This window comes from Babylonia areolata, chromosome 23 (genome assembly GCF_041734735.1).
Source record: "Babylonia areolata isolate BAREFJ2019XMU chromosome 23, ASM4173473v1, whole genome shotgun sequence".
Classification (NCBI taxonomy): domain Eukaryota; kingdom Metazoa; phylum Mollusca; class Gastropoda; order Neogastropoda; family Buccinidae; genus Babylonia; species Babylonia areolata.
Window position 1 is genome coordinate 37628556 of NC_134898.1, and position 25517 is coordinate 37654072.

Below are 25517 nucleotides of genomic sequence, written 5' to 3' on the forward strand. Positions count from 1 at the left end.
GGAAGTCAAACTAAAATACAATCTAATTCCAAAAAATAATCCACCAAAATCCCAACCTATGAACCACATATCTTTTTCACTTGTGGCGCGAATAGTTGTTTGGCATTATTATGCCTGCCATCAGTTCGTATTGTTGAACCACTATGAATAAACGGCAACAGTGCAAGCTCTCACTAATACTGTATTTCAAGTTGCCATTCGTATTCGAGGCAAAAGATGAAGAACAATGATTTCCATCGGTTGAATAAATATTCCTGACGCATTTACCTCTATGTCACAGTTCCGCATAGAGCTGTCTGCAATATTAGCACCCTAAGCCTCGACTTCGATTTAGGTCAAAGCAAACGACCGGCCCTTTAAGAAAACACGAATGCTCGAGATTTTCTATTATTAGATAAGTTATCATCAATAATTCTAATCTGAATATATATTGATTAGTTTAAGCAACATTTTCCTTGGAACTGTTTTTTATGCCCGTTTAATTCATCAGTTGTGAACATAATATCGATTTCCACGCCGGACCATAGAGACGCCATATTTGCTTCACCTCACAAGAATCGTTCGTTCTTTGTGGACAAATCTTCTTTTCATCTTGAAACTGGGTCAAGAAAACGCAGCTATGTCAAAGGTAGCGAACAAAACTCCTATTAAACAAGACAACAAAGGACCTGGAGACCACAAAAGAGAGCCAAGTGGAAACAGAAATGATCGAAACGATAGAGACAGATCGCATTCGCACGGCCGCTCTGAATCGAGTTCCAGAGGTAAGCACGCAGGTGGGGGTGGACATGCTGATCATCGCTCCTCCAATTCCAAAGAACCAGTTAACTCAAGTAACAACAGAGATCACGCAAATGATGATGGTGACAAGAATGAGACAAAGACCACGGAAGAAAAAAAATTCACTGGGAGGTGCCGGCTGTTTGTGGGAAACTTGACACCAGACGTCTCGGAAGATGACTTCAAAAAAATGTTCCAGACATACGGTGAAGTATCTGAAGTGTACCTAAACTCCAGTCGTGGATTTGGATTTATTCGTTTGGTAAGTGTTGCTGTTGTTTAGAAGTTTTCAAAGATAAGTTATTTTTATTAATAGTTTAATTCATATCAGTAAAGTTTGATTTTAGATAATTATTGCTAATCTACTTATCATTTTTGTTAATGTTAATTTTATTTCTAAGACAACAAATGTCACAAAAGACTCGCATGTATTCACACTATCAGTATCACACTCACAGTCTTAATCAATGACTCAGTCTTGATCACTGACGGAGTTAGTCACTCACAGTCACAGACATGTATTATTACTGTGAAACAGTTAAGTAACTTCGTTTCCAATTCATATGCCTAAGTGTATGAATCATTGAATGGATGTGATTGTATAATATATTTAGTTCATGTAGCGCCTAATCATATGATCTTGCTCTTGGCACATAGCACTTTACAACAGTTTCAACAAAAATATCTATGAAAACATCCTGGTTGGTCCATGTAACTGTAAGGAAGCAATCTCTCTCTCTCCCCCTTTCTCTCTCTATCTGTCTGCCTCCCACCCCCAACCCCCTCCTCCCTCCATCCCCCTTTCTCAACCCTTCTCTCATATGTGTATACAAACAACATAAGTGCAAGTATCAAAACAAACACCAACAGTAATATCTATACAACTTATTACAAGGAGTGATGGACACACACAAAAACATCATGCACAACAAAAATACACACAATATCAGAATATGTATACCAAAATATAACACCAAAAGTTACGTAATCTCACATCACACCACCAGGTACCAGTATCACAGCTCCCAAAACAAGATAACACCCCAAAATGAGTTTGAACATCCCAAAACAATTGAGTACATCATAACACCCTAACAACTCACAATCCAACAACTCCCCAAAATCAATCCCACTCTCCATACAACACCTCAAGAACACACACGGAAAACAGAAACAAGTACACTTACACACTGTCACAGGTATCAGGAGAGCAATTAAAGGCATTTAAGGATGAGTCTTGAGCCAGTTTAGGTTGGTTTTGAATCTCAATCTGGAAATGGACTGGAGTGTCATAATTCATATGGCAAGATGTTTCACTGGATGGGGACGGTTAATCCGAAGGATTTTTTACCAAAAGACAGTCATAGCAGAAGAAATTTGGAGAATGCAACTGTCTGATACTAAACATTGTCATGTTGGAATGTAAACAGTAAGGATTTTATTTTACTTTTTAGGGATAGTCTTTGTTGATTGTAACTTCATATCCCGCATTGACGAGATATTTTATGACAAATGAACTGCCTGCATACATTCATTTCTGGACAAGAATTATATAACATTTGAACATTTTGTCTTGAAATGTTAAATGAAATATTTTTTCTTTCTCATCACAGTGTTCAAATTGCAATGTCTGATCTATAGTGAGTGTAGCTCTTGATGCATGATTGTGTAGCTCTTGATGTATGATTAAACTTAAAGCAAGAATATTTTATCTGTAGGACTTAAAATCTAGTTTGATCACAAGGGTGCAAATCTTCCATTTAGGCTGTAGTAGGCACGGGAATCCATTTTTACATTTATATAAAAAAACTGAGTGTCCGCTTCTGGGGGTGGGGGTTGGAGGGGGGGGGGGGGGAGGGGGGGGAGAAGGGGGTGGGGGCTGTTCCATATCATTTGCTGATGACCTGTCAAAAAATTAAATGAAAACATGAGTACTCTTTCAAAAGCATCGGTTGTACTTGTAGTCCCCGTTGCGAAGACTTTGGTTTTGAGAGGAGAGTGACTTTGTCAGAGCACCGTATCAAACTCAAGGTTTTGTAACAGTCGATTGAATTTGAAGTCAAACCTGCAGTTTCAAAATGCTGATCATGATAGAAGGCGATATCCACACACACTCACACACTAACATACACACACACACACACACACACGCACACATGTGCGCGCACACACACACGCATGCGCGCACACACACACAGAACAGATGTGCATGCATGTACACATGCGCATAAGGGGCGGTACGCGCTGTCTCCATCTCTGTCAAGCCCCTAGGGTTATGGGTATATCTGCTTGACTCAGTTCATTAGGCAAAAGCTGCACAGTGCAAAGTTGCCACTTTATGCACCAGTAACTTTTACTTAGTAGCAATTGATGTCAGTTCTTTTTCTGATAAGGCACAAGGCACTAACATTCATGGCTGGAGTCAGTTTATTTTATTTAGATTTGGGATCAAAAGTCAAATTTAACAAAGGTACACATGCACAGAGATGAATGCATGCTTGCACACACACGCACACACGCATACACACAGACACACACGCACACACACACACACACACACACACACACTTACTTGGAAAAGAATACACATGCATACACACACACATTCACACTTCTTTAATCTCTCTCTTCTTGACATTTGCACATGTGCAAACAGGTGAGCACTCTTTCACACCCACACAGTGCTTGCACGCTCTTGTTCTCTCTCTCTGTGGGTAAAACTAAAAGGGTGGAGATTTTTCTGATCTCCCAGGTCAACATAATCATATACATAATGATCAGACCTTCTTGTGCCTGAACCCCCTTCGCAGAAGATTAAATACACATGTTAAAGATCCTGTTGTCCATGTCAGCATTTGGTGGGTTATGCAAACAAGATTATACCCATCATGCACACCCTCAAAAATGGAGTATGGCTGCTTGCCTACGTCAGTACATGGCAGGGTAAATAAAACAAAAACTGTTACTCATTAAAAAAAAAAGTTACATGTCTGTCCGAGTGCGCGTGCGTGAAATCTGATTTAATCAAATAAATGACATAGGAAACGAATGATGAGCACCCATTCATTGACAGCCGTCACTTTTCTCTACACAGGTAGGCAGCCTGTTGTGCAAATGACCCCGTTTTTGTGAAGCGCTTAGAGCTTGTCTCCGACCAAGAATAGGTGCTATAGTATAATCATCATCTTGCTCGTATGTACACAGAGTTGTGTTGAACACACACACACACACACACACACACACACACACACACACACACACACACACACACACACACACACAACACTCAGACAGTCAGAGTAATATGACAGTAGCCCAAGCTAAAAAAAGATAAAAAAAAGATCCTTGGTCATCATTTCATTCACAAGAAATTTCAGATCATAAAGACTTTGATAAAGTTTGGACAAAAATGAAAGAAATGAAAAATGGAATAAAGTTACCAAGTTGCCCAATATCAAATGACTCCCAAAACAAGTTTCTATCACAGTATCAGATCAGGAAAAGGCAGGAATCTTTGTTGAAATGATTGTGAAAAATAGCAAAACCTTCCACCTTCATGTAAAACACACAGACAGAGAAGAAAAAAGTGCTTTATACTGTGATCCCATTCCGCAAAATGACTTGTTGTTTTATTCTCCTATTACATATGAGGAGTTACAAACCGCTGTAGCTTCCCTTAGCAATAAAAAAAAAAAAAAAAAAGTTCAGTTAGCATCGATGCACTATCTAATGAGATGCAAAGACACATTCCAAAAAAAAAGTATCGTTTTGCTACACAAAATATTTCAGAACTGTTGGATACCTGGAACTGTACCACAGATATGGAAAACATCAGTAGTTGTACCGGTTTTAAAAGCAGGAAAACCTACATGTAATAATGATTAGCTTCGATCTCACATGTCAGTAAATTAATGGAAAAAGTAGTCCTGTTGAGAATGATAACTTACTGTGAAAAATACAGTATCATTCCAGTGAACCAGTCAGGCTTTAGAAAAGGAAGATCAACGGTCAAACACCAAGTAAAGATTACAACTCAGATAAAATGTCAGTTTGCCCACAGAAAAAGTGTCCTAGCAACGTTTTTTGATGTAAAAAAAAAAAAAAAAAAAAAAAAGCCTACGATCAGTTTTAGCACAAACGTCTGTTGTACAAACTGAAACCAGTTGGAATATCTGGTAATCTCTGTGGGTATGTAAAAAGGTTTTTTTTTTTTTTTTTTTTTTTTTTTTTTTTTTTAATCAAATTACTGTGAAATAGAATTATTCAAGCAAGGGTGGGAACACATTATTCTTTGCCACATAAACTTAACATGGGAATTTCACAGGGCTCAGTAATAGCTCCTATTCTCTTTAATATTCTTTTTCTGGATCTCTCAAAGGCATTGTCAAATCGTGTAGTTTTAGTACAGTATGCTGATGTGGTGATGATATATGTATGTGGATGGGTGTCAATCTAAAAAAGTCAACCCCACAAAGAGCACAGAATTACATTTGTCATTTGTATCAATCTGATCTTGATAACCTTGGTAACTATATGTTTGTAAATACTAAATGGTCTAGCTTTGTCGACTGAAAAAATATGTAATAATGTGTGATGTTGTTTAGTTCAAGTGGTAACCCATCTAGCATACCCATTTTTAAATTACTTGGTGACATCATTGATTATAAACAGGTGGTGAAGTTTTTTAGGTGTTTATCTTATTTATTAAAGCAAACATGGAACATTCACTGTAATTACATCTTAACAAAGGCAATGAAAAGTATCAATTTTATGAAAATTATAAGCCGCTTACCCTGGGGAATGGATACAAAAACATTGATTCATCTTTCCATGGCCATTGTAAGATCTAAATTCTAACTTCTAAGATAGCATATGCACAAGAAATATTTTTCAGTGCACCTAAATATCTATTACAAAAGATTCAAAGTGTAGACTGTAAGGCTATCAAAATTGCTCTCGGAGTGCCCTCTCATGCATCCAACCAGGAAACATACAAAGCACTTAAATTTAAAAACAGCCAGAATTCTTCCCTTAAATGAACAGCGTGAGTTAGCAGCAGCAGAATTCGCTGAGAGATGACACTTCCTAGTTCAATGACAAAAAAAATTTCATTGCTGAGTGATGAACTGACAGTAAGATCTGACATTGATTTTCCTAAAAGAGCTAAAACTGTTTCATCACAAGAAACAGTTGCAACTTATGTTTCAAATTTGTTAAAAGAATCAGATGTTAACATGAAAGAGTTAGCTGCAAAACCACATCGTACTCCTGTTCCTTGTTGGGAAATGTTGAAAGCAGATTTTGATATCAGTTATTCTGAAACAAAAAAAGAAGAAAACATCATCATCATCATCCAGGTGACGGCCACAATTGTCATATAAATGTCAGTTACTCTGCTGCGACAAGAGGGTTGCATGGAGATAGAGATGCTGTCGTATAGAAAAGATAAAGAACTAGACAGATGAGGGATAAAGTTAACATTATACCTACTCTATGTGGATTTTATCAGCAGACTACTAGTACTACTTTTCGCTCTTCACCCACTCAGGGGCTAGCTGATCCCAGTCCTCCAGAAGAGAGGGCTGGGCCCTAAAAAAAAAAAAAAAAAAATCAGAATGTTCTAAAGTAGTATTTAGTAGTATTACTAGTAAAGAGTAGGGGTATTTGGGAAGGGGGATGCCAAATCCGACCTACTCTAACTACTACTTTAACGGTTTTCAGTTTTCTTGGGGCATCCTTGACTTGCAGGTGTCAAGGGTGTCGGCTGCCATTGCTGTTTCGGGCAGCGCATTCCACTTTCCAGTCTGCGATGGTTCTAGGCAGAGGATCCTCTGTATTGGGTCCTACACTGGATGCGGCTCAACTGTTGTAGGTGTTTCTCTTTTCAGTCTGGCAGGGGCAGGACGAGCTTGTATTCACAATTGCCTCATTGTTGAGGATTTTACGCAGCATAGCTAGCCTAGCGACCTTTCTGCGGTGCTGGAGGAAGGGTCACTGGAGTCTGTCAGTGATGGCAGACACTTTGGATGTGTTGTGGTACCTGTTGGTCACAAACCGGGCTGTTCTTCCCAGTAATAGCCATTAGGGTTCTGCACATGTCCCCTACCTGGACATCAGCATTGCAGGTTTTTGGTTTTCTGCTGCAGTGCCAGTTGCACCCATGTAATAATAATATTGTTTTTATCTGTTATAGGATTATCGTCAACATGCGGAAGCAGCAAAGGCAGCACTGGATGGATTGCAGAGAAGAGGAAGAGTGTTGCGCGTCAGATTTGCCACCCATGGGGCCGCCTTGCGGGTGAAGAACCTGCATCCCTACGTCTCCAATGAGCTGCTGGAACAGGCCTTCACACAGTTTGGTGAACTGGAGAGGGCAATCGTCATTGTGGATGATCGAGGCAAGCCGACTGGGGAGGGTTTGGTGGAGTTTGTCCGTAAACCAGGTGCACAGCAGGCTTTGCGTCGTATAAATGAAGGAGTCTTCTTGTTTGGCTCGTAAGTATTGGAATAAAGTGTTTAGTATAATATGACTGGAAATGTAAAAATTATGTTTTTTTTTGTTTTTTTTTCTTGTAGTTGTACAGTTCTAGCTGGTTATTATTTATTACATCAGTTATCAGTGCTTAATTTTGCTATCATGATAGCAGGGAAGGCTAAACTTTAACTAACTTGCTAAGTAAGGAAATGGGTTACAGAAATCAGAAACTTTCACTTTTGTTTAACAGTTTGAAGTTATTAATCCTTAATATTCTTGCTCTGGTTTCTAAACTGAATCAGACCTGCGTTCTCTTAATTTGTAGATTGAATTTCATTGTTTCTTTAACAGTTTAACAACTCTTTAGTTGTTTCTCTTTCCAAATAACATGAATCAATGTGACTGAACTGAAGACACCAAAACCTAGTCAGTCATCCAGTGTCAAGGCTGTTTGAAGACTGATATTCAGCAAACTCTGTTAAACTTAAAGGTTTAATTCTCCAGATCTACTGTAGACCTGTCTATGTCAAGTATGACAATGGTATTGTTTTAATTCTTTGTCCACTTAACTTCAGGTTGCTGAAAGTGGAAGGCCTTAATTTTCAAATGAAAGTATAATTATTCCTGAATCAAATAAATAAAGCAAGTATGTAATTCAGCATAAAACCTCGTGCACAAATTGTGCACAAAAAACTATTAAATTTCAGTCATGTTCTTCTCAGATAATATTTATATGTTTATGTTTTCAATATTTGATATGTGCTTGTACTGTTGCAGAGACCCTAAACCCATTGAAGTTGAACCATTAGAGCAGAAAGACGAAGAAGATGGAATGCCAGAAATATTTCTCCCAAAGAATGAACAGTACAAAAAGTGAGCAAGTTACATTGTGTAGCATATCTCTGTCTATTTATATATTTTTATTTAACTAGTTTACCTCTTGTAAATTTAATGTATCTGTCAGTGTGTCTACTCGTATTTGATTCTGTTGGTCAAATTCTCACTGAGAGAGTCCAGAGAAGTGTTGGATGGAGGAGATATGCTGAAAGAGAGAGACTGCTACCAGTTTGTCCTTGAAGTTGAACTCTCTTTCTTGACTCTTGTCTTTTGTGAGTGCAGTTCGAGGCAAGTTATGTGAATTATGTTTCTGGAAAAAAATCTAATAATTTTTTTTATATTTATTATTTTTATTATTATTTTTTTTTTAATACAAACAGCTCATGTTTTTTTAAAAATGCCTTTTTTGGGTGTTTTCTTGTTACATGAATGATGACAAGAGAGGCAAGGCCTTCAAGACTCACTTGTCATACACTTAAAAAATAAATAAATAAAAATCTAATCGTTAAAATGTGTTCTGTATTTTTTGTTATAAAGCTTCGGGTTTAAAAAAAAAAAAAAAAGAAGTCCTAACCAAATTTGAACGTGTTCGGGTGAGAAGAAACTGTCTTACCCATCACACTATCGTGGCTCCTTAACTGACGTTCTAAAATTTAATATTTGAACATACTTTTTTAAGGGCGATAAATCAATTGCGGTATTCGCAGTGAGAACGCTGTTTAAATCATGTTATTCTGGTGTATCTTGGGCTTTCAAAAAATCTTTAAGGGCAATAAAAAATTCTTTTTAAATCCCAGTAAAGGAGATGTGGCTATCACCGCAATCACACTGCAACATTTAGCCGTTTTCTCTAGATCTAGATAGATGTACAAGTTTAGTTACACCTGCCGGGAATGTAGTACAACACGGTCGATTCAATTTCTCTTTTATGTTCATTCTAGTTTTATAGTTTTAAAGTTGATATGAAAATTGAGTATTTTGTTAATTTAATAAACTAATGACATGTTGAGCCAGAAGTGAAAAGGACTTCATTTTGAGAAAAGTCAAGACTGGAAATTTTTTCGTTTCATCAGTTCAAGGGTATTAACTCGCATGGTTTACAATTTTTAACTGTGAATTCCGATTGATTCTGTGGATATTTGTATGGCATTTTGGGGCATAATCCAGTAAGTGATCAGGCGTTCACAAATCTTTCTCTGAATAAATATTTAACGGTCTCCTTCTCCAACTTTCCATCACATGTTATCGTGTATTGTCCATTGAATATAGGATTGAACGGGCAGGTCAACAACTTGAAACAAAATGGTGTCGTTCGCGTTCGCGAAGAATATGAGCACATGCTTTGAATGTGTATGAATATGTGTACACAATTGATTTTTGCCCATGACCTTCAGGGCTCAGCCAATAGATCTATAAAGCCCACTCGTCGTATTGATTTTAGTATTTTCTGAAAAAGACCACTTGGGCGAATGAACATAGTGAAAGCCCTGTACACTGAGAGTAAAACACACAAGCTTTTTATGTATTGAGTATAATTTCAAAATGTAATGTTTAAGATGAGAAAGATCAGTTTAAAGCAAATTAAGTCCCCTTGCATTAATTACAGATTAATTTCCCTTTTTTACTATCTGCACCAAAATGTTTGCAAAATAAATAAAGCTTCCATGCTTAGCAAAAGAAGTTCCTGTTTGAACAAAAAATGATAATAATGACTGCTCTTGTTGTTGTGTTAGAATATCAGATCAAAGTGCCAAGTTTAGAGAATTAAAAAAAAAAATATATATATAACAGTAAATGCAGTTTGCATATAATTTGGCTTTTTAAAATTTTTTTGTGCCCATCCCAGAGGTGCAGTATTGTTTTAAACAAAATGATTGGAAAGAACTGAATTTTTCCTATTTTTATGCCTAATTTGGTGTCAACTGTCAAAGTATTTGTTTACACAAGTTAGTCAAAAATGGCATTGTCATAATTGAATACCTTTTTGTTTTTGTTCCAGAGAAAGAGAAAAAGATCCGTACTTTGCTCCCCATAATTCCTTTGAGTATGAATTTGGCATGCGCTGGAAGCAGTTAGCAGAAATGGAACGGAAACGAAATGAGAACGTGAAGAAAGAGATGGAGGAAGCCAGAATTAAACTGGAGGATGAGATGCAGAATGCCCTGTATGACTATCAGGCGGAGCAGATTAGACAAGGTGAGTGTGAATGAATTGCTCCTGTATAATTCTTTGACTGTTCTTTGTGGTTTCAGTGATAGGACAGGTCGGGTCAGAGTTGTGGCAAGTGCGAGATGTAATTGTAGTTTTTCGCTTTCAAAGTTTTGTTTTGATATTTCACTGTAAAAGATGAAATCAGTCATGACTTTTGCCTTGTCAGTGGATATGAAATTATGAGATGTAAACTCTTATTTTGCATGCATGCTATGTCCCATATATTTTACAGATTATGAAATCAACAGTTGCTTTAAGTGCTCAGATACTTCATTTCATGCTTTTTTGTTTCTTTTTTTCCTCTCTTGCTGCTTTAGATCTCCTACGTCAGCAAGAAGAGCTGAGGCGAATTGAAGAACTTCGCAATCAAGATCGTATGCGCAGACAACAAGAACTGGAAATGAGGTATGTTCGTCTTCATTCTACATGGATGGTTTTATCTGCTTAGATTGCACACATGTATAGTTCTATTTTTAGTTCCATCTGTAGACATTGCATATGTGTATAGTTCTGTCTTTAGTGAAAGCAGCATTACACACTCATAGAGCAGGGCATTGTTTTAACCTTGGATTCTTTAGTTTATTATTGGTATTGCTGGGACCAGAGTGGGTATCACTGTCACAGATCTTGTGGCCTTTTCCACGCTTTTCATTTCCCATCTGTGTATTGAAAGCATAAAATAGCAACTACTCACTGAAAACCGGAAACCGCAGAACACGTTTTAATTGAAACCAACCTGTTAAGTCATAAATGGCATTAGGAAAAGGAGGAATGAGTATTAGAGATGACAGGGATTAATAATGAGGTCCAATGTGATGCAGAATGATGAGCAGACGGGCAGATGAAGAGCGTGAGCGTAAGCAGGAGGAGCGACGTCGACAGGAAATGATGATGCGTCAGCAAGAGATGCAGCGACGTAGTGGGGGCCCCATGGACAGTGGGATGCCACGTGGTCGTGAGGATCTCATGGTGGGTAGTTTACTGTGTTCTGCTTTGTTTTCCCTTCAAGATGGTTATCTAACCACAGAATTCATTAGACAGTCAATAATATAATTGACATTATTATTATCTGCTGCATGAACCCACATTTTTTCATTTCCTCTTGCCACAGTAACAGTGTTGACTTAACACAGCACCAGCTACACTGTTGTTCCACCTTTCCCCTCTGCCCATTGACCTGTTGTGTCATGTTTTCCTGAAACCCATGGTCAAACATGGTCCTTAGTTTGACCTGCTTCTATAATGTCATATTTTCCAGAAGCTAATAGTTTAACCTGATAAAACGTGGTCCCTTTTAACTCGCAGGGCATGCGAGGAGGAGAGGGTACGGGCAACTTCCAGGGAGGGCTCAGAGACATGGGGATGCGCGGCGGTCAGAACCAGGTGGATTCTGGAATGCGTGGAGGCCGAGGAGGGGCGCCACCCATGCAGCCTCCACCTGCTCCCCCAGCGGGAATGGGGCTAGAGCGTGGGCAGCAAGGCATGGGCATGGAGCGTGGCGGGCCCCAGGGCATGGGCATGGATCGGGGGCCTCAGGGCATGGGGATGGAGCGTGGTGGCGGTCCTCAAGGGATGGACCGTGGACCCCAGGGGATGGACCGGGGACCAGGGATGGACCGAGGACCCCAGGGAATGGACCGAGGATCCCAGGGGATGGACCGGGGACCTCAGGGCATGGACCGAGGACCCCAGGGGATGGAACGTGGCGGACCTCAAGGCATGGAGCGGGGGGGCCCACAGGGCATGGACCGCAGAGCCCCGGGCCTGGACCGCGGTGGACCCCAGGGGGCTGGGTTGGAGCGAGGGCCGCAGGGTGTGGGGATAGAGCGGGGAGGAGTCCAGGGGATGGAGCGAGGAGGGCAGCAGGGCAGTGGCATGGAGCGGGGACCGCAGTCTGCTTCAGCACTGGAACGGGGACAGCAGGGCTTGGCCGTTGAGCGTGGGGGTCAGCAAGGCATGGGCAGGGTACGTGTGGTGTGTGCCGGTTTGCCTATATATACCTTTTTTGTTGTGTGGAAGGGAAACATCCCAGACACTTGAGAGAACAGCAGCTGAGGGAGAACTTGTTCTTTTTACTGGTTTTAGTATTCAGCACTTGCACAATTCAGCCTGCACCTCTTTGTCATCACAACAACTAGAAATATTTCTATGAACACAAACATTTTGCCTTTCCTTACTTGAAAGGCAAACAGAGGATACTTATTACTCTATAGTGAAATGTTGTTACAATTTATTAGGCTGTTCTAGCATTATGGTAGATTGATGTTCAGAAAAAAATGAAAATAAAAAGATGAGCATACATGAAGACGTGAGATGAATGTATGTGCTGTAAGCTGATTTGCTGTCATCTTTCTGGACAGATGGCACAGAGTGGGACTGGTCAGGGACAAGGCAGCTTTGGGGGTCAGAGTGGCTTGCCCAACAGTGCCAGTGCTGGAAACCCCAGTGGAGGTGGCAGCCCCAATGTCAACAACTTAGGCAAGATGGCGGGCCAAGGGGGACCAGGCAATCAGATGGTGAGTCCTTTTTCTGTCTGTGTTCTGTCAGCAGCGTTTGAATCTTGGCAAACTGTTTTGTCCTGTTGCGTGTGGAGTTGGCTGATTGATCAGCGAATGCCTTTGAACGACTGATTATAATTTTGTTTTCTTTTTTTCATTTTGTTTCTTACCAGTTGCTTGGTCTGCTGACCATGTGTGTCTGTCTCTGTCTTCTTTTATCTTCTGCTGTCAGTGTCTTCTGTCTTCCCTCTCAGTTTTCTCTCTTCCTGTCAGTGCTTCCTTTTTGTCTCCTTTTGGTTTTTATTCCTGTTTTTCCATTTTCTTTATTTCTCTTGTTCAGACTTCCTGTACTTATTGTCTTATGTATGCGAATGCTGTCATTGAGGCAGTTAAAAGGTTCCTCATTGCTGTACCATGCACCCGAGGAGGCAATACTTGACTATCAGGACTTGTAGAGTCTAAAGCTTCAAGGTACTGATTCTTCAGATCTGGGAAACCGGATGGTGTGAGACAATGGGTATTTTTAAATACCCACAATTTCTTGGATGGGATGGGGTGGCAGGGACTGGTGTTTGTGATGGAAGAACTGAATATGGAATGACAATTACTGGTTATTTATTATGGCTTTACTATATATGTATACATATGTACATGTGGCCCATTTTGTAGACTCAGCTCCATAGAGTTTTGCTAGGAACGCTGTGGGTTGGGGTTTAATCAATGATTTGCTCTCACAACTTTAAACATGGCCCAAAAATCATCTGTGGTTTGGTGATACTGAGTGGTATTTTCCAGGCTTCAGATAAGTGTGTACAAAGGTTGCCTCTGCTGCAAATGAATCAGAGCATTTAAACTGGTTGCTAGATATGCAAACTGTTCTGCATTTAGCATGTTGGTTTGGAACAACCCAATTGTACAACACTTTTCAATGCTGGGTTTAACCTCTAGGTTTGGAGCAGCATGATCTGACATCAAATTATATGGCATATCTCTTGCCTGATCTTTTGGAAGAAAATGAGTAGTTACTGGTAAAAGGAAAAAAGAAAACATCGCCCGCCTGCAGAACAGCACCAGACATTTTGCTTTATACACATTAGCTGTCAGTGTTTTATAGTTAATGCAGAACTGTGTAAATAGTAGAAAATTTAAAAACTACAGATTTGCTTCTCAGAGCTGGCAAACACACATTAAAATGGACAAAGCACAGGTGAATTTCCTGTTGCGGGAGGACATCCATCAGATTGTATGGCTGTTCATTACAAAGCCACATGATATATCACATATATAGCTTTATTGCCATCTCTGGTTTGACTTGGCTATATGAAAATGGTTCCTTTAGTTAACCTGTAGTTTTAAGAAATGTCCAGTCATGTAACTGAATAAAACATGCATGTCTGAGACATTGACATAAATGTCTTTATAAAGACTGGGTGAAGAAGATCTGTACACAGGGTTTCAAGCTGGTTTGTGTGAGCCAGATTGTTTTTAACAGGATTTCTTGGTACTCTGCATATGTTGAATCTTATCCTTCATGCTGCAGTGGACAAAATCATTTGAATCCATACAGGCAAGTGTCAGCTGCCCAGAGGCCTACCAGAAAGTGAAATGGGTCAGAAACAAAACGGACACCAAAAAAGTCTCCATATTGGAGATTGAGATTGAACAAGTGGGACTGGGATGATGGGTTTGAGACTTGTACTTCTTTTCTTTTTTTCCATTGAGGGAGAGTCTGCAAATACGGTGGACAAATGTGCTTGTGAACAAGAAATAAAGCTACTGTTACAGTGCTTGGAAACCTGTAAAAAGTGAACAGGATATTTCCAACCATCTGCATCATCATGCAGTTCTGTTTTTTCCCATGTCTCTGAACTACTCTCTCTCCTCCTCTCTCCTCCTATCTCTCTCTCTCTCTGTCTGTCTGTCTCTTTCTCTCTCTCTCTTTCTTTTTTTTTCTCTCTGTCTTTCTCTCCAGTTACATCGTAATCCAATTCTGTTTTTTCCCCAGTCTCTGAACTATGATATCTCTCTGTGTCTCTCTCTCCTTCCCTCCCTCCCTCGCTCCCGTCTTCTCCGCCTCTCTCTCCCCCTCTGCTTCTCTCTCTCTCCCCACCCTCTCATGCTGTCTGTCTGTCTGTCTCTGTCTTTGATATTTGCATGGCAGTGGCCATTTGAAAGTTGATAGTGCTTCAAATTGTGCACATTTGGTTCTCCTGCTGTTCATTTCTTGTGACTTTTGTGTGTGGCTCTCAAATCCAAGACCAGAGCCACACACACACCAGCTGATTGGAATGTCTGGATGAGTGTATGCTGTGTCACATTCTTCCTAATCTCTTTGGCATTGGTGAGACAGATGGCTTTGCTGGGAAAACTCATGCATTGTGTCATTCAAGTAGTGCCTTCCTCTGTTTTCACACACACACACACACATACACACATACACATAATGGTCATACACACATGTATACACACACACTCTTTCTTTCTTTCCCCCTACATCCCTCTCCTCTCCCTCTCTCCCCCTCTCTCTCTCCCACCTTATTTCTCAACCGCCTTCCTCCCTCTCTCTCTCCCTCCCTCTCTCAGTGTCTGTCTGGGATTTAACTGGGCATCATACATGGGACACTTTACCAGTAGCTCTTAGCTGAAATGTTCTCAGTTGAATTGGCACCTCATTGAAGGCATTTTTTGCCAAGTCAGCTGTGATATTATGACCAAGATCACTCAAACATCTGCTTTTAATAGTTTTATAGGTTACAAACACTGCTGAAATGGTTTAAAGCCAGAATATACAGCTTATCACCCATGCCAAAGAAAAAAAAACAAAACAACCTTCCATTGCTGGGGCACTGTGTGCTCAGTTTTTCAAAAAATGTATTTGATTTTTTTCTTTTTTCTTTTCATTTCTGTAAAAATTTCCAGTAACAGTTCATGTTGTTGGTGTGTGTGTGTGTGTGTGTGTGTGTTCTCCAAAGTGAACATGAAAAGTGAAAAACTGATATTTTTTTTCCTGAGCGTCTGGACTTTTTGTCGTATAGATTCAAAAAATGTCTTAATTGATTTTTCCTTCAGCTAAGACATTTGTCCAAAGGTTTTGAATTTTCACATGAAACCCTGTGCTCTTATGAAAGAAAGGGGAAAAAAATTGTGATTAGTCTCGACGCCAGTCATTACAGTGTTGCTGTTCAGAAATATTTCTTAATCTAAGATGCAACTTAACTTGCTCCACTTGCCTCCACCCTCTTCATTTTTGTCTCATTTCATGTGCTGAAACATTTCTCAAAGTCTAAAACAAATAAGTGAACATACAAGTTTCTATTTATCTGTTTGGAAAAGCAAAGGAACCAAGAAAGATAAAGATCAGAAACACACTGAGCAGATCAGTTGAAGTAATGAATTGTGGGGAAGGATTGGAGTGTGGTGTCGTGGTTCCTGTATTTTGGGAACTATCCCATTGAGGAACAGCCAGAATTCTGCACTGATCGTGATGGATGGACTCTTCCAATTCAGTGACTTTGAATTTTTTTATGTATGTACTGTGTTGTAAACACATGGTGATATAATTATAGAATGACTTTTGGAAATTATTTATGTGTTTTAAAGGCATTTATAACCTACTGATCTAAATTCAGTGGTAGCACTTTGACCTCTTGTCAGATTCACATGTGAGATGTTTGATAGTTATAATAGCCAGCTGATTCATAACATTCATTGCAAACACTGATACACACTACATAGTGTGTGCTTTGAGACTTAGGCTGTGAAATCTTACCGGACTACACCTTGTCTTCACCAGCTTTGAACAGTTATGATGGTGTGCAGAATCATACTAATTAAACTTTATTGCTTTCAATTTGGTTGGGTTGAACGGGTTGGGAGAACAGCCTTACTGAGGTACTACCGTAGATGTGCTGAGTCTATGGGCCACATGTTTTATTTTATGTAGCAGTTTATGCCATGTCTCTGCTTGTTTTTGACAGTGTGTGTGTGTGGGTGTGTGTGTGTGATATTTTTATTGCTGTCATGGTCTTGGCAGTGTTGTGATAATGTTGAAATTTGCTTTGAATATATATGAGTTATCTGCTGAAATAGGCGTGAAAAAAGGTGATCCAACAAGAATGTGGATAATCACAGTGGCAGAGGCAAGGTTTTGTGCAGTTTTGAAATGTTGGGGAAATACTGATTGCATAAATTAAATGCAAGTCTTACCTTCAGTTAATTCCCACTACTTTGTTCTGTTATGAACTGCTGAATATCTTGATTGTTATAAAAATGAAATGGTACGCAAGTGAGGTTGTTTTGTTTGTGCAAGCAAAGTTTGATGATGATGTCTGGATGTGCATTTTATTATTTCTACATGGGATTTTTGGAAAAGGGGATAACTTGGTCGACCTTGGAATCATGTTGGACCTCACTATGTTGGCCAGCATGGCTGCCTTTGCTCCTGTCCACTCTCGTTCTCTTTGTTTCAGTCTGTGTGTGTGTGTGTGTGTGCGCGCGCGTGCACGTGTCTGTCTCTTCCTCCCTGCTTGACTCCACCACTTGGTCTGTTTATTGTTGTTTCTCTTTGAAGTTGAATTGTCTTCCCTCCCCAACCCCAACCATCCCGCTCTGCTCCCCTTGTTTTAGCCCACTTCTCTTGTCTGTGTAAGCTAATGAATTTGTGCACTGTATGGTATAAGGGGTGGGTTGGGGAAGTGAGATCTGTATGTGAACTGTTGAAAACGTGTTCCTTTGCATACTGGTTGAAACAAAATAATGTTATTTACTTATTGATTAATTGTTTGCGCATTGGTGTTAATTGTTGTTTGAAGTCATGGAATGATGGAGAGAACAGAAGACAAACAAATCGAGCTCAGTGGATTAACTGATTGATACGCAGTGGACAGTGTGTTTGTTCAATGCTGTCAATCAGTTCAGATGTTTTTCCGAAAGGTAAAAGAGGAAAAAAATGTTGAGTGAAACATGTGGGATGATGTATACTCATGTGACTGGTCTCTGTGTGTTTCATTGTATGTGTGTGTGCAGTTTATTTGTCTGTCTGTCCCATTGTGTCATTAGTAAAGTAGTAGGTTTGTCACATTGTGTTTATGCGACTGGCATTAGTATCAGTATGGTTATAAAATATTAACAGTGGTAAAGCTGATTTTAAGTGAAGTTCTCCCTTTGTGCCATTTTGAAAGGTGATGAATCTGTATGTTTCTCTGTCTCTGTCTGTCTCTCTGTTTCTGTGTGTGTGTGTGTGTGTGTGTTTCTCTCTCTATATATATCGCATACTCTTTATCTCTCACTTTGTCTCTCCCACGGTCTGTCTCTCTGTCCCTGTATGTGTGTACTGGGGGTCTGTCCCCATTCCTCACTCATTGATGATTGAGTGCCCCATGTTTCTGTTTGAGAATTCCCATTTTCACTGTTTGTGTGTTTTACACACGCATTATGATTATCTATTGCACACGCACACACATCACAAATTGCTCAGCTCAAGAGCTTGTGCACATGTACACGCATGTATTGAAAAATTGCACATCTCTGATATGAAAGAAAAAAAACAACAACTATTTTTCACCTAAAATATTTTATTTATAAAGTAAATTATGACTGAAAAATAGTGGTGTACTCAAGTGGAGTGTGTTGACGAGAAAGCTGTGCAACAATATAAATGAATGAATGGCAAAAAAAGGACTGAGTGACTGCTGATGTGTGATGGGTGAAGTGGCTGTTTGTACCTGTCCAGGGTTGAGTGTTTTTTTGTGTTTTTCTTTTTCTTCTTTTTTTTATGACTTTCGAAAAGCAAGATAGAGATGGTGAGAAATAGTTTGATCAGCTCAGGAGGTTGTGAGAAATGGCTGGATCAGTTGAGATCATTTGGACAAGTGCTGCTGTAGTGCTAAGAAAGATACTTTTCATATATTTACATAGGTAGTCCATATCATATGATGCATTTTTTTCATAGGTAGTCCAGTATACTTGAACATATAAAGTGCATGGTATGCAGAGTTGACATATGATGGGTGTAGTATGATACATAACATACATGCACACATGCAACTTGCATGCACATGCGCATACACACACAAAGTGCATGGCGTACACAGCTGACATGCGATGGGTGTGCACACATACTAGCATGCGTACGTGCTCGTACTGTGTAGGTCGGAACACACACATGCAGGCACGACTTGCATGTGTACGAATGTGCGCACAAACACATACACATGCATGCGTACACACACACACACACCACACACCACACACACACACACACACACACACACTCTTTCCTCATTCATCCATCTCACCCTCCCTGACCCTCCAAAGACCAAATTCTTGAAAGAGAAAAAAGTCCCGTGCTCGTACTGTGTAGGTCGGAACACACATGCAGGCATGCACACACAAACACATAACTTGCATGCACACGAATGTGCGTGCACACACACATATACACGTGCATGCGTACACGCGCGCGCGCACACACACACACACACACACACACACACTTTCCTCATTCATCCATCTCACCCTCCCTGACCCTCCAAAGACCAAATTCTTGAGAGAAAAAAAAGTCCTGTGCTCATACTGTGTAGGTCGGAACACCCACATGCAGGCATGCCCACACAAACACATAACGTGCATGCGCACGAATGCGTGCGCACACGCATATATACACGCGCATGCGTGTACACACACACACACACACACACACCACACACACTCACACACACACACACACACACACACACACACACACACACACACACACACACACACACACACACACACACACACACACACACACACACACTCCTCTTTCCTCATTCATCCACCTGACCCTCCAAAAACCAAATTCTTGAGAGAAAAAAAGTCCCATTCGTTTTTTTCTTTTTTTTTTTTTTTAGTGTATTCAGTCTGTTGATATACTGGTATTTTCCAAGTATACAGATCCTGCATTACAAGCATGTATTCATACAAACACCAAACTGATGCAACCATAACAAAAAAAATCATAAAAAGGGGGGAAAAAATCTATTGCACTCATGTGCACATACATACATTGACTTGACATGACATACATGTAGTTGTACACATTCATTTTTTATCAAATGGCATAGAAATAGATTGAATAACAATGAAATAAACCAGTACTCGCCAAATGAAAATAAATGTTGGGCTTTGATGTTACCATTCCTGCACCGGAGTACATAATTTTAATCAATCATTTAAGATAATTTACACAAGGAAAAATACTTATTTCATAGCAGCTTAACCAGTCAGAGGGAAAACAAGATGGTTCATCTTGGCCAGTATCTGCACATGGCTGTGAGAGCTTTTTAGTACCAGTACCAGGAATGAAAGAAGATGTGTCGTGTTTTTTTTTTTTTTGTATATGTCACTGTATGTCCTTTGTATGTATGCATGTGCACAGAAACATGTGCCATTATGTGCACAAGTAATGTTGTGAATATGTATGAACGAGGTATTACAGTGACTAAATTACACACATGTTGATAGCCATGCAGCATCATTTCATGTTGGGCATTTGCAATGCATATGATGCATGCAGACACAGTTTTGCTCAACCTCTCTCTCTCTCTCTCTCTCTCTCTCTCTCTCTCTCTCTCTCATTTGCTCTCCGTCTGTCTGTGCATCTGTCTCTCTATGTATCAGCCTCTCTCTCTCTCTCTCTCTCTCTCTCTCTCTCTCTCTCTCTCTCTCATATGCTCGCTCACTCTCTCATGTATCTGTGAACACAACTGTGGTCTCTAGTGTCTACATTTTGGTTTTCATGAGATCATTTTTATTATATTTTATATATAAGTTACTGTGAATGTTTGAATCGAGTGCATGAGCACCTAACATGTATTTTTATCCATTTATTGACATTCCAAGCAAGTGATATAAATTATAATGCATATTTATATGTGCACATACTGATTAGTGAAACTAAAGGCCAAGATTCTGATTGAATCTTGTGGAAAAAAAGCAACCATCGAAAAGATGCTGGATTAAACAAAGTGCAAAACTGGGTTAGGATAATACTGGTTACAGGTTGTGCCATGCTGGTTCCAGGTTGAAATTCAAGAAAAGGAAATGATGCTCTGGGTTATTCACACTCTGAATCATCGGTATATTGAATATTTGCATTTGTAGGTAGGTGATTTGCACAAGACATGCCTCTGCCACTATGTACGTTTCTGATACAACAGTAATTATGCAAAGTATAGTTATATGATTGTCTTTATTTAATGCTGCCATGACCATGTTCAGCTGAAGGACTGTGGGGTCAGTCTTGCTTATTGTTTCTAATGCAACCTATTATTTCCTTCTCTTCCGGTATGTGCGTGATGCTGGACCCCAAACCCACTGTACCGACGTCCTGCCAAAACCTGCAACGCACCATGGTTGTGAATGAACAAACAATGCTGTGGACACGCGAATAAAACCTTCCCCCACCGGTCACTTTTGCAGCTGGGTGGGAAGCAGCTGCAGTCTCCTCAGTCACGCTTTGACCAAGGGGCTGGTGGCCAGTTTGAGCATGGTTTTGGTGGCCGTGGGGGCATGGGAGGCCCTGGGGGCAATCAGGGGGGTCCAGGGAACATGGGAGGGGGCGGAATGGGGGGCCCCGGTGGTCAGCCCGTGTCCCTGTTTTCGCAGATGCAGGCCATGGGCCGCCCAGGTTCAGATCGTGCAATGATGGATCGGCGCCGAGAGGCCCCACAGCCCCGGGATGATATGGAAGATATCAAGAGAATGCGCAGATTCTAGAGCATTGATGTGGAGAGAAGAGAGTGAAGGTTGACTGTTGTCGTGTTGGTTGGCAGTGCACAGCATACTAGTACTGTTATCTGCTGTTCTGGAAAGACACTGCTGTTCTGACTGTTGATGTGAACGTGACTTGGCTTCTGAAGTGACATCAGACCCTTGGAATAGAGTTTGTTAACTCCTCTGGTGTATGTGGAGTTGATAGACGCTTTCAGTGTGTGCATGTGTGCTTCATTTCTGATAATTTTTGTCAGTGTGTGGTATCTGTTCCCTCAGTGACTGTCCCCATGAACGCAAGCGTGTTCATTCCGTGTGTTTGATGTGTTCAGTCATCAGTGTTGTGACGTTTCTTGTTAGTTTTTCAGTTGAAACTTTTTTTTTTTATCATCATTAACACAAAAGTGATAATTGTTGATGGAAAGATTATGTTGCACTGTGTTTAACTGGCAACATTAAGAAATAATAAAATATTATTGACTCGCACCACCAGAAGTAAAGAACCTGTTTGTGATACTCTTCTGTCATGACAGTTGGATTCCCTTGTAATGTTGTATTGTTTTGCAAGCGGTAGAATCTCTACTTCATGTTTGCTTTGTGTAAAGCACTACATGTCTGCGTTAAAGTTTCATCATTATTTCTTTTAACATTCACAACACTCAGTTGAATTAAATTCACTGCCTTATTCAGGGACCAGATGTCATTGTGTGAGCAAAATCCATGCATGATATAGGAGGGAGCATTATGTGTTATTCTTACTGACACATGATCAGCATCATTATTCACTGAAGCAGAGAACAGAGGACAAGGTAGTGATTGAATAAGGTTTAGTTCCCAATTGGGCATTTGTTGTTTTGATAATATTGAATTGACTGTTAATACGTTAGATTCTAAAAAGATTGGGAAGTAAGATGCAGTTCGCATTTGTTGTTTTGATAATATTGAATTGACTGTGTTAATACGTTAGATTCTAAAAAGATTGGGACATAAGGTGCAGTTATCTTGTATACAGATATTCTTTCTTCGAATGAATGTTTTGAGTGTCACAGACAGATCAGATATCACATGCCTGCTGTCTAGCTGATATCATTTGCTGCTGGAATCAAGTTCTGGTGAAAGCGGAGGGGGGGTTGGGGGGGGGATGTTGTTTTCTGTGTATTTTCTCTCAAAAAATGTGCTGTTGCAGCTGATTGAAGATAAATCATGTGAAATAACATGACCGTTCCAAATAGTTCAGCTGTCAGAACATGGAATGATAATTCTTTGTGCCAGTGATCATAGAATATTTCTCCGTGTCAGTTTGTTTTAACAAGTTTTACTTCGGTTTTGGAGATTAGTCTTCTTTTTAAACTTACCTATGATGTTGGGATTTGCATTGACACACAGTTGGCTGAAAAGTACTGGCAAGTATTTTTTTGTGGGTGAAGAAGTAAGATGGCTGCTGGTTGTCCAGCAGCAAGGTTGGAGTGATAATCTTATTCACTGCAGTTGATGAAGAGTGAAAGATCAGTGTGGTTGGTCTAATCTCTTGCATTAAGTATTTTTGATTGAATGTAGCAAGACATTGAGACAAGTGAGAGACTACAGAATTAAGACTAGAAAGAAAATTTGCAGATCTGTAAGTGCTTTTCTTTCTATGTATTTTTCGGTCATGTTTGTGCAGATGTCCCCACTTTGTGGGTGGGACAAGGGTTGAGGGTAGTGGATTTTAAAAAAAAAATGATTTACTTGGTTAAAACACTTGTCTGTGTTGTGGTTAAAACACTTGTCTGTGTCGTCCTTTATAGATCTTTGTGCTTTAGACTAGACCCTTTGCACTGTTCATTTAATATTACGTTAAGCTTTGTTATAGACCTGTGCACATGTCACAGTGAATGTGTTTGTGTTTATGCGTGCATACTTTTATCTAGTGTATGTTAGAATTTTTTACGCATGTTGCCACTTTACCTATAACTATCAGACGCATGTCCGTCTGGTCAGCCTTGTTTCCAGTCAGTTAAATATTCGTTGACAATAGTTCTTTCTGCTATTTTTAGGGATGTTGGACATAAACCAGTGTTATGTGTTTTTATTTTCAGTGTAGTAGTTCATAGCACTTGGTAATGTACGAACAAACCCTTTCCCAAAATGCCCTTCTCTATCTCTTTGTTCCTGCCTATTTCACTTTTTCAGTCTTAATCTGAGGGGTTTTTTTGTTTGTTTTTTCTCCAGTTTGATGTTTTGTATCCCGCAACTTCTGGAAGAACAGTTCATTGCTGGTGAATTAACTTTTAAATTATTATAATTATCTTTTGAATGATTGTCCATTTCTTGATTTAAAAAAAGAATTTCATCTCATCTGGATCATCGGCATTTCATGTTTGATGTTGTGCTGTTTTGAAAAAAAAAAAGTATTATGGAAAATAAAAATCACGCCAAAAAGAGGAAAACTTTGATTGGTTATTTTATATTTATCTGAAACACTATTCAGATGTGCTTTTACTGAAGCAGAGAGTAGAACTAGAAGAAATCTGCTGACATTTTTAGCATTCGCTTTGCAGTGGAACCAGAAAGGCTATGAATTAACAAGATTTCTGGAGTTTATGCTGAGAAAGAAACATTTTTAGTTCATCATCCAAGGGAAAAAAAAAGTTGGCTATTCAACAATTAATCATATGAATCTGCCATATTGAAATTATGTGTCCCTGTATATTGCAGTTCTTGAACAAATGGATTGAAAAAATTCAAAAATTGATATTTTTTCCTGCATCTCATTCTCAGAATTAATGTTTCAGTGGGTTTTTTTTCCATTTATCTTTATTTCTCTGGAACTTGAAGTTCAACTGGCAGTAGTTGGTAAACTAAAGGAGGAGAAAAATCCTCAAAAGTTCTCTCTCTCTCTCTCTCTCTCTCTCTCTCCCTCTCCCTCTCTCTCTCTCTCTCTCCCTCTCTCTCTCTTTTTCACTCATACACACACACATACACACACACCTCTTTATTTATTTTTTTTATAATTTTATTTTTTATAACCCTTTTGGGTTGGTGGTGGGTGATGTGTGTATACAAGTTTTCTTTCTTTTTTCTGCCTGTCTTCAATGCCTTTCCATTGGCATAAACTCTTGACACAAGCAGTCACCTGGTCATGTTACATTGACCTCAGTTCCAGCAGATGAAAGAAAAGGCTGTCAGGCAACCAGGGAACCACAAAACAAAGTTTCCCATCTGATAAGACCTGCTCTGTTGCTGGGTCACTTAGGTTGTGCTGTGTAGGGCTTGTGCTGATTCAACAATTGCTGCTGATGGAGAGCCCCACCTTGACTAAGCCTCTTACTGTTTACAATAATTGCTTTGTTGCAAATTTAGGGTGTTCCCCTGGAGTGGAGAGACTCAGAGTCACTTCCATTATCATTTCCACTGTGTTAGTCCCTGTGTTGCTAACCTGCCAACACCAGAAACTGTGACTTTAGTCCCCACCGTAATGTAGTAAAGAGAGGTAATTCATTCATTCATAGGTACACAACTTCAAGTCAATGCAGCTTATGCTACTGAATCAGCTGTCACACAGGTAAATAAATGGTACATTGGAACAAACCCAGACACTTCCTCCAAAAAGGAAGGGCCGGGCTTGTTCTCATACCATCGTGGAAGTGAAGGATCAATCAAAACTGAGGTCACTGTGAATAGTATGATGATAGCAGAGGGCATGACACTGGAATCAAAGACATTTCTTCATTGCCTGGTGGTCGAGAGGACAGCAATCATGATGATCATACTAAGTATCTACTCACAGAACATATCTGTTTTGGTTCTGGAATTGTGTGAAAGGGTTAAGGCAACATGACATGAATTTAGTTTCTACACTTCAGTTAAGAGAAAAAGCAAAACTACTATCTGTGTTGCATCAGACTATACAGGGTTCTGAACCCACAGGCACTGAAGAGGGCCAGGTCCACAAGCCTGATGCTCTCAGCCAGTGACTTCAC

The 25517-nt window shown here is 39.8% G+C and overlaps 2 protein-coding genes across 3 annotated transcripts in view; one reads left to right on the plus strand and one right to left on the minus strand.

The window, feature by feature from the left end:
* LOC143298024 (zinc finger MYM-type protein 3-like) overlaps window positions 1-319 on the minus strand; it is a 38334-nt gene extending 38015 nt beyond the window's left edge. Inside the window, exon 1 of the mRNA XM_076610685.1 lies at window positions 268-319. The gene's annotated coding sequence lies outside the window, so the exon portion shown is untranslated. The remainder of the gene's footprint in view (window positions 1-267) is intronic.
* Window positions 320-497: 178 nt separating this feature from the next.
* Window positions 498-23984, plus strand: LOC143297591 (uncharacterized). 2 transcript variants are annotated; one of them, XM_076609998.1, is made up of 9 exons: window positions 498-1042; window positions 6974-7275; window positions 8033-8128; window positions 10092-10288; window positions 10621-10708; window positions 11125-11272; window positions 11609-12268; window positions 12664-12819; window positions 21265-23984. In XM_076609998.1, the coding sequence occupies exons 1-9, from the start codon at window positions 620-622 to the stop codon at window positions 21559-21561; spliced, it is 2367 nt and encodes a 788-aa protein (XP_076466113.1). In that variant the 5' UTR covers window positions 498-619; the 3' UTR covers window positions 21562-23984. The 2 variants fall into 2 exon arrangements, with proteins under 2 accessions (XP_076466113.1, XP_076466114.1); XM_076609999.1 differs by having other exon boundaries at window positions 21451-23984.
* The last annotated feature ends 1533 nt before the right edge of the window (window positions 23985-25517 follow it).

What these genes read in the sequence shown, in the direction of transcription:
- LOC143297591 (XM_076609998.1), top strand. Translation starts at nt 620, where the DNA reads ATGTCAAAGGTAGCGAACAAAACTCCTATTAAACAAGACAACAAAGGA. An exon ending in GATTTGGATTTATTCGTTTG is followed by an intron (nt 1,043 to 6,973) that starts GTAAGTGTTGCT and finishes TATCTGTTATAG; the next exon opens with GATTATCGTCAACATGCGGA. An exon ending in GTCAGCAAGGCATGGGCAGG is followed by an intron (nt 12,269 to 12,663) that starts GTACGTGTGGTG and finishes CTTTCTGGACAG; the next exon opens with ATGGCACAGAGTGGGACTGG.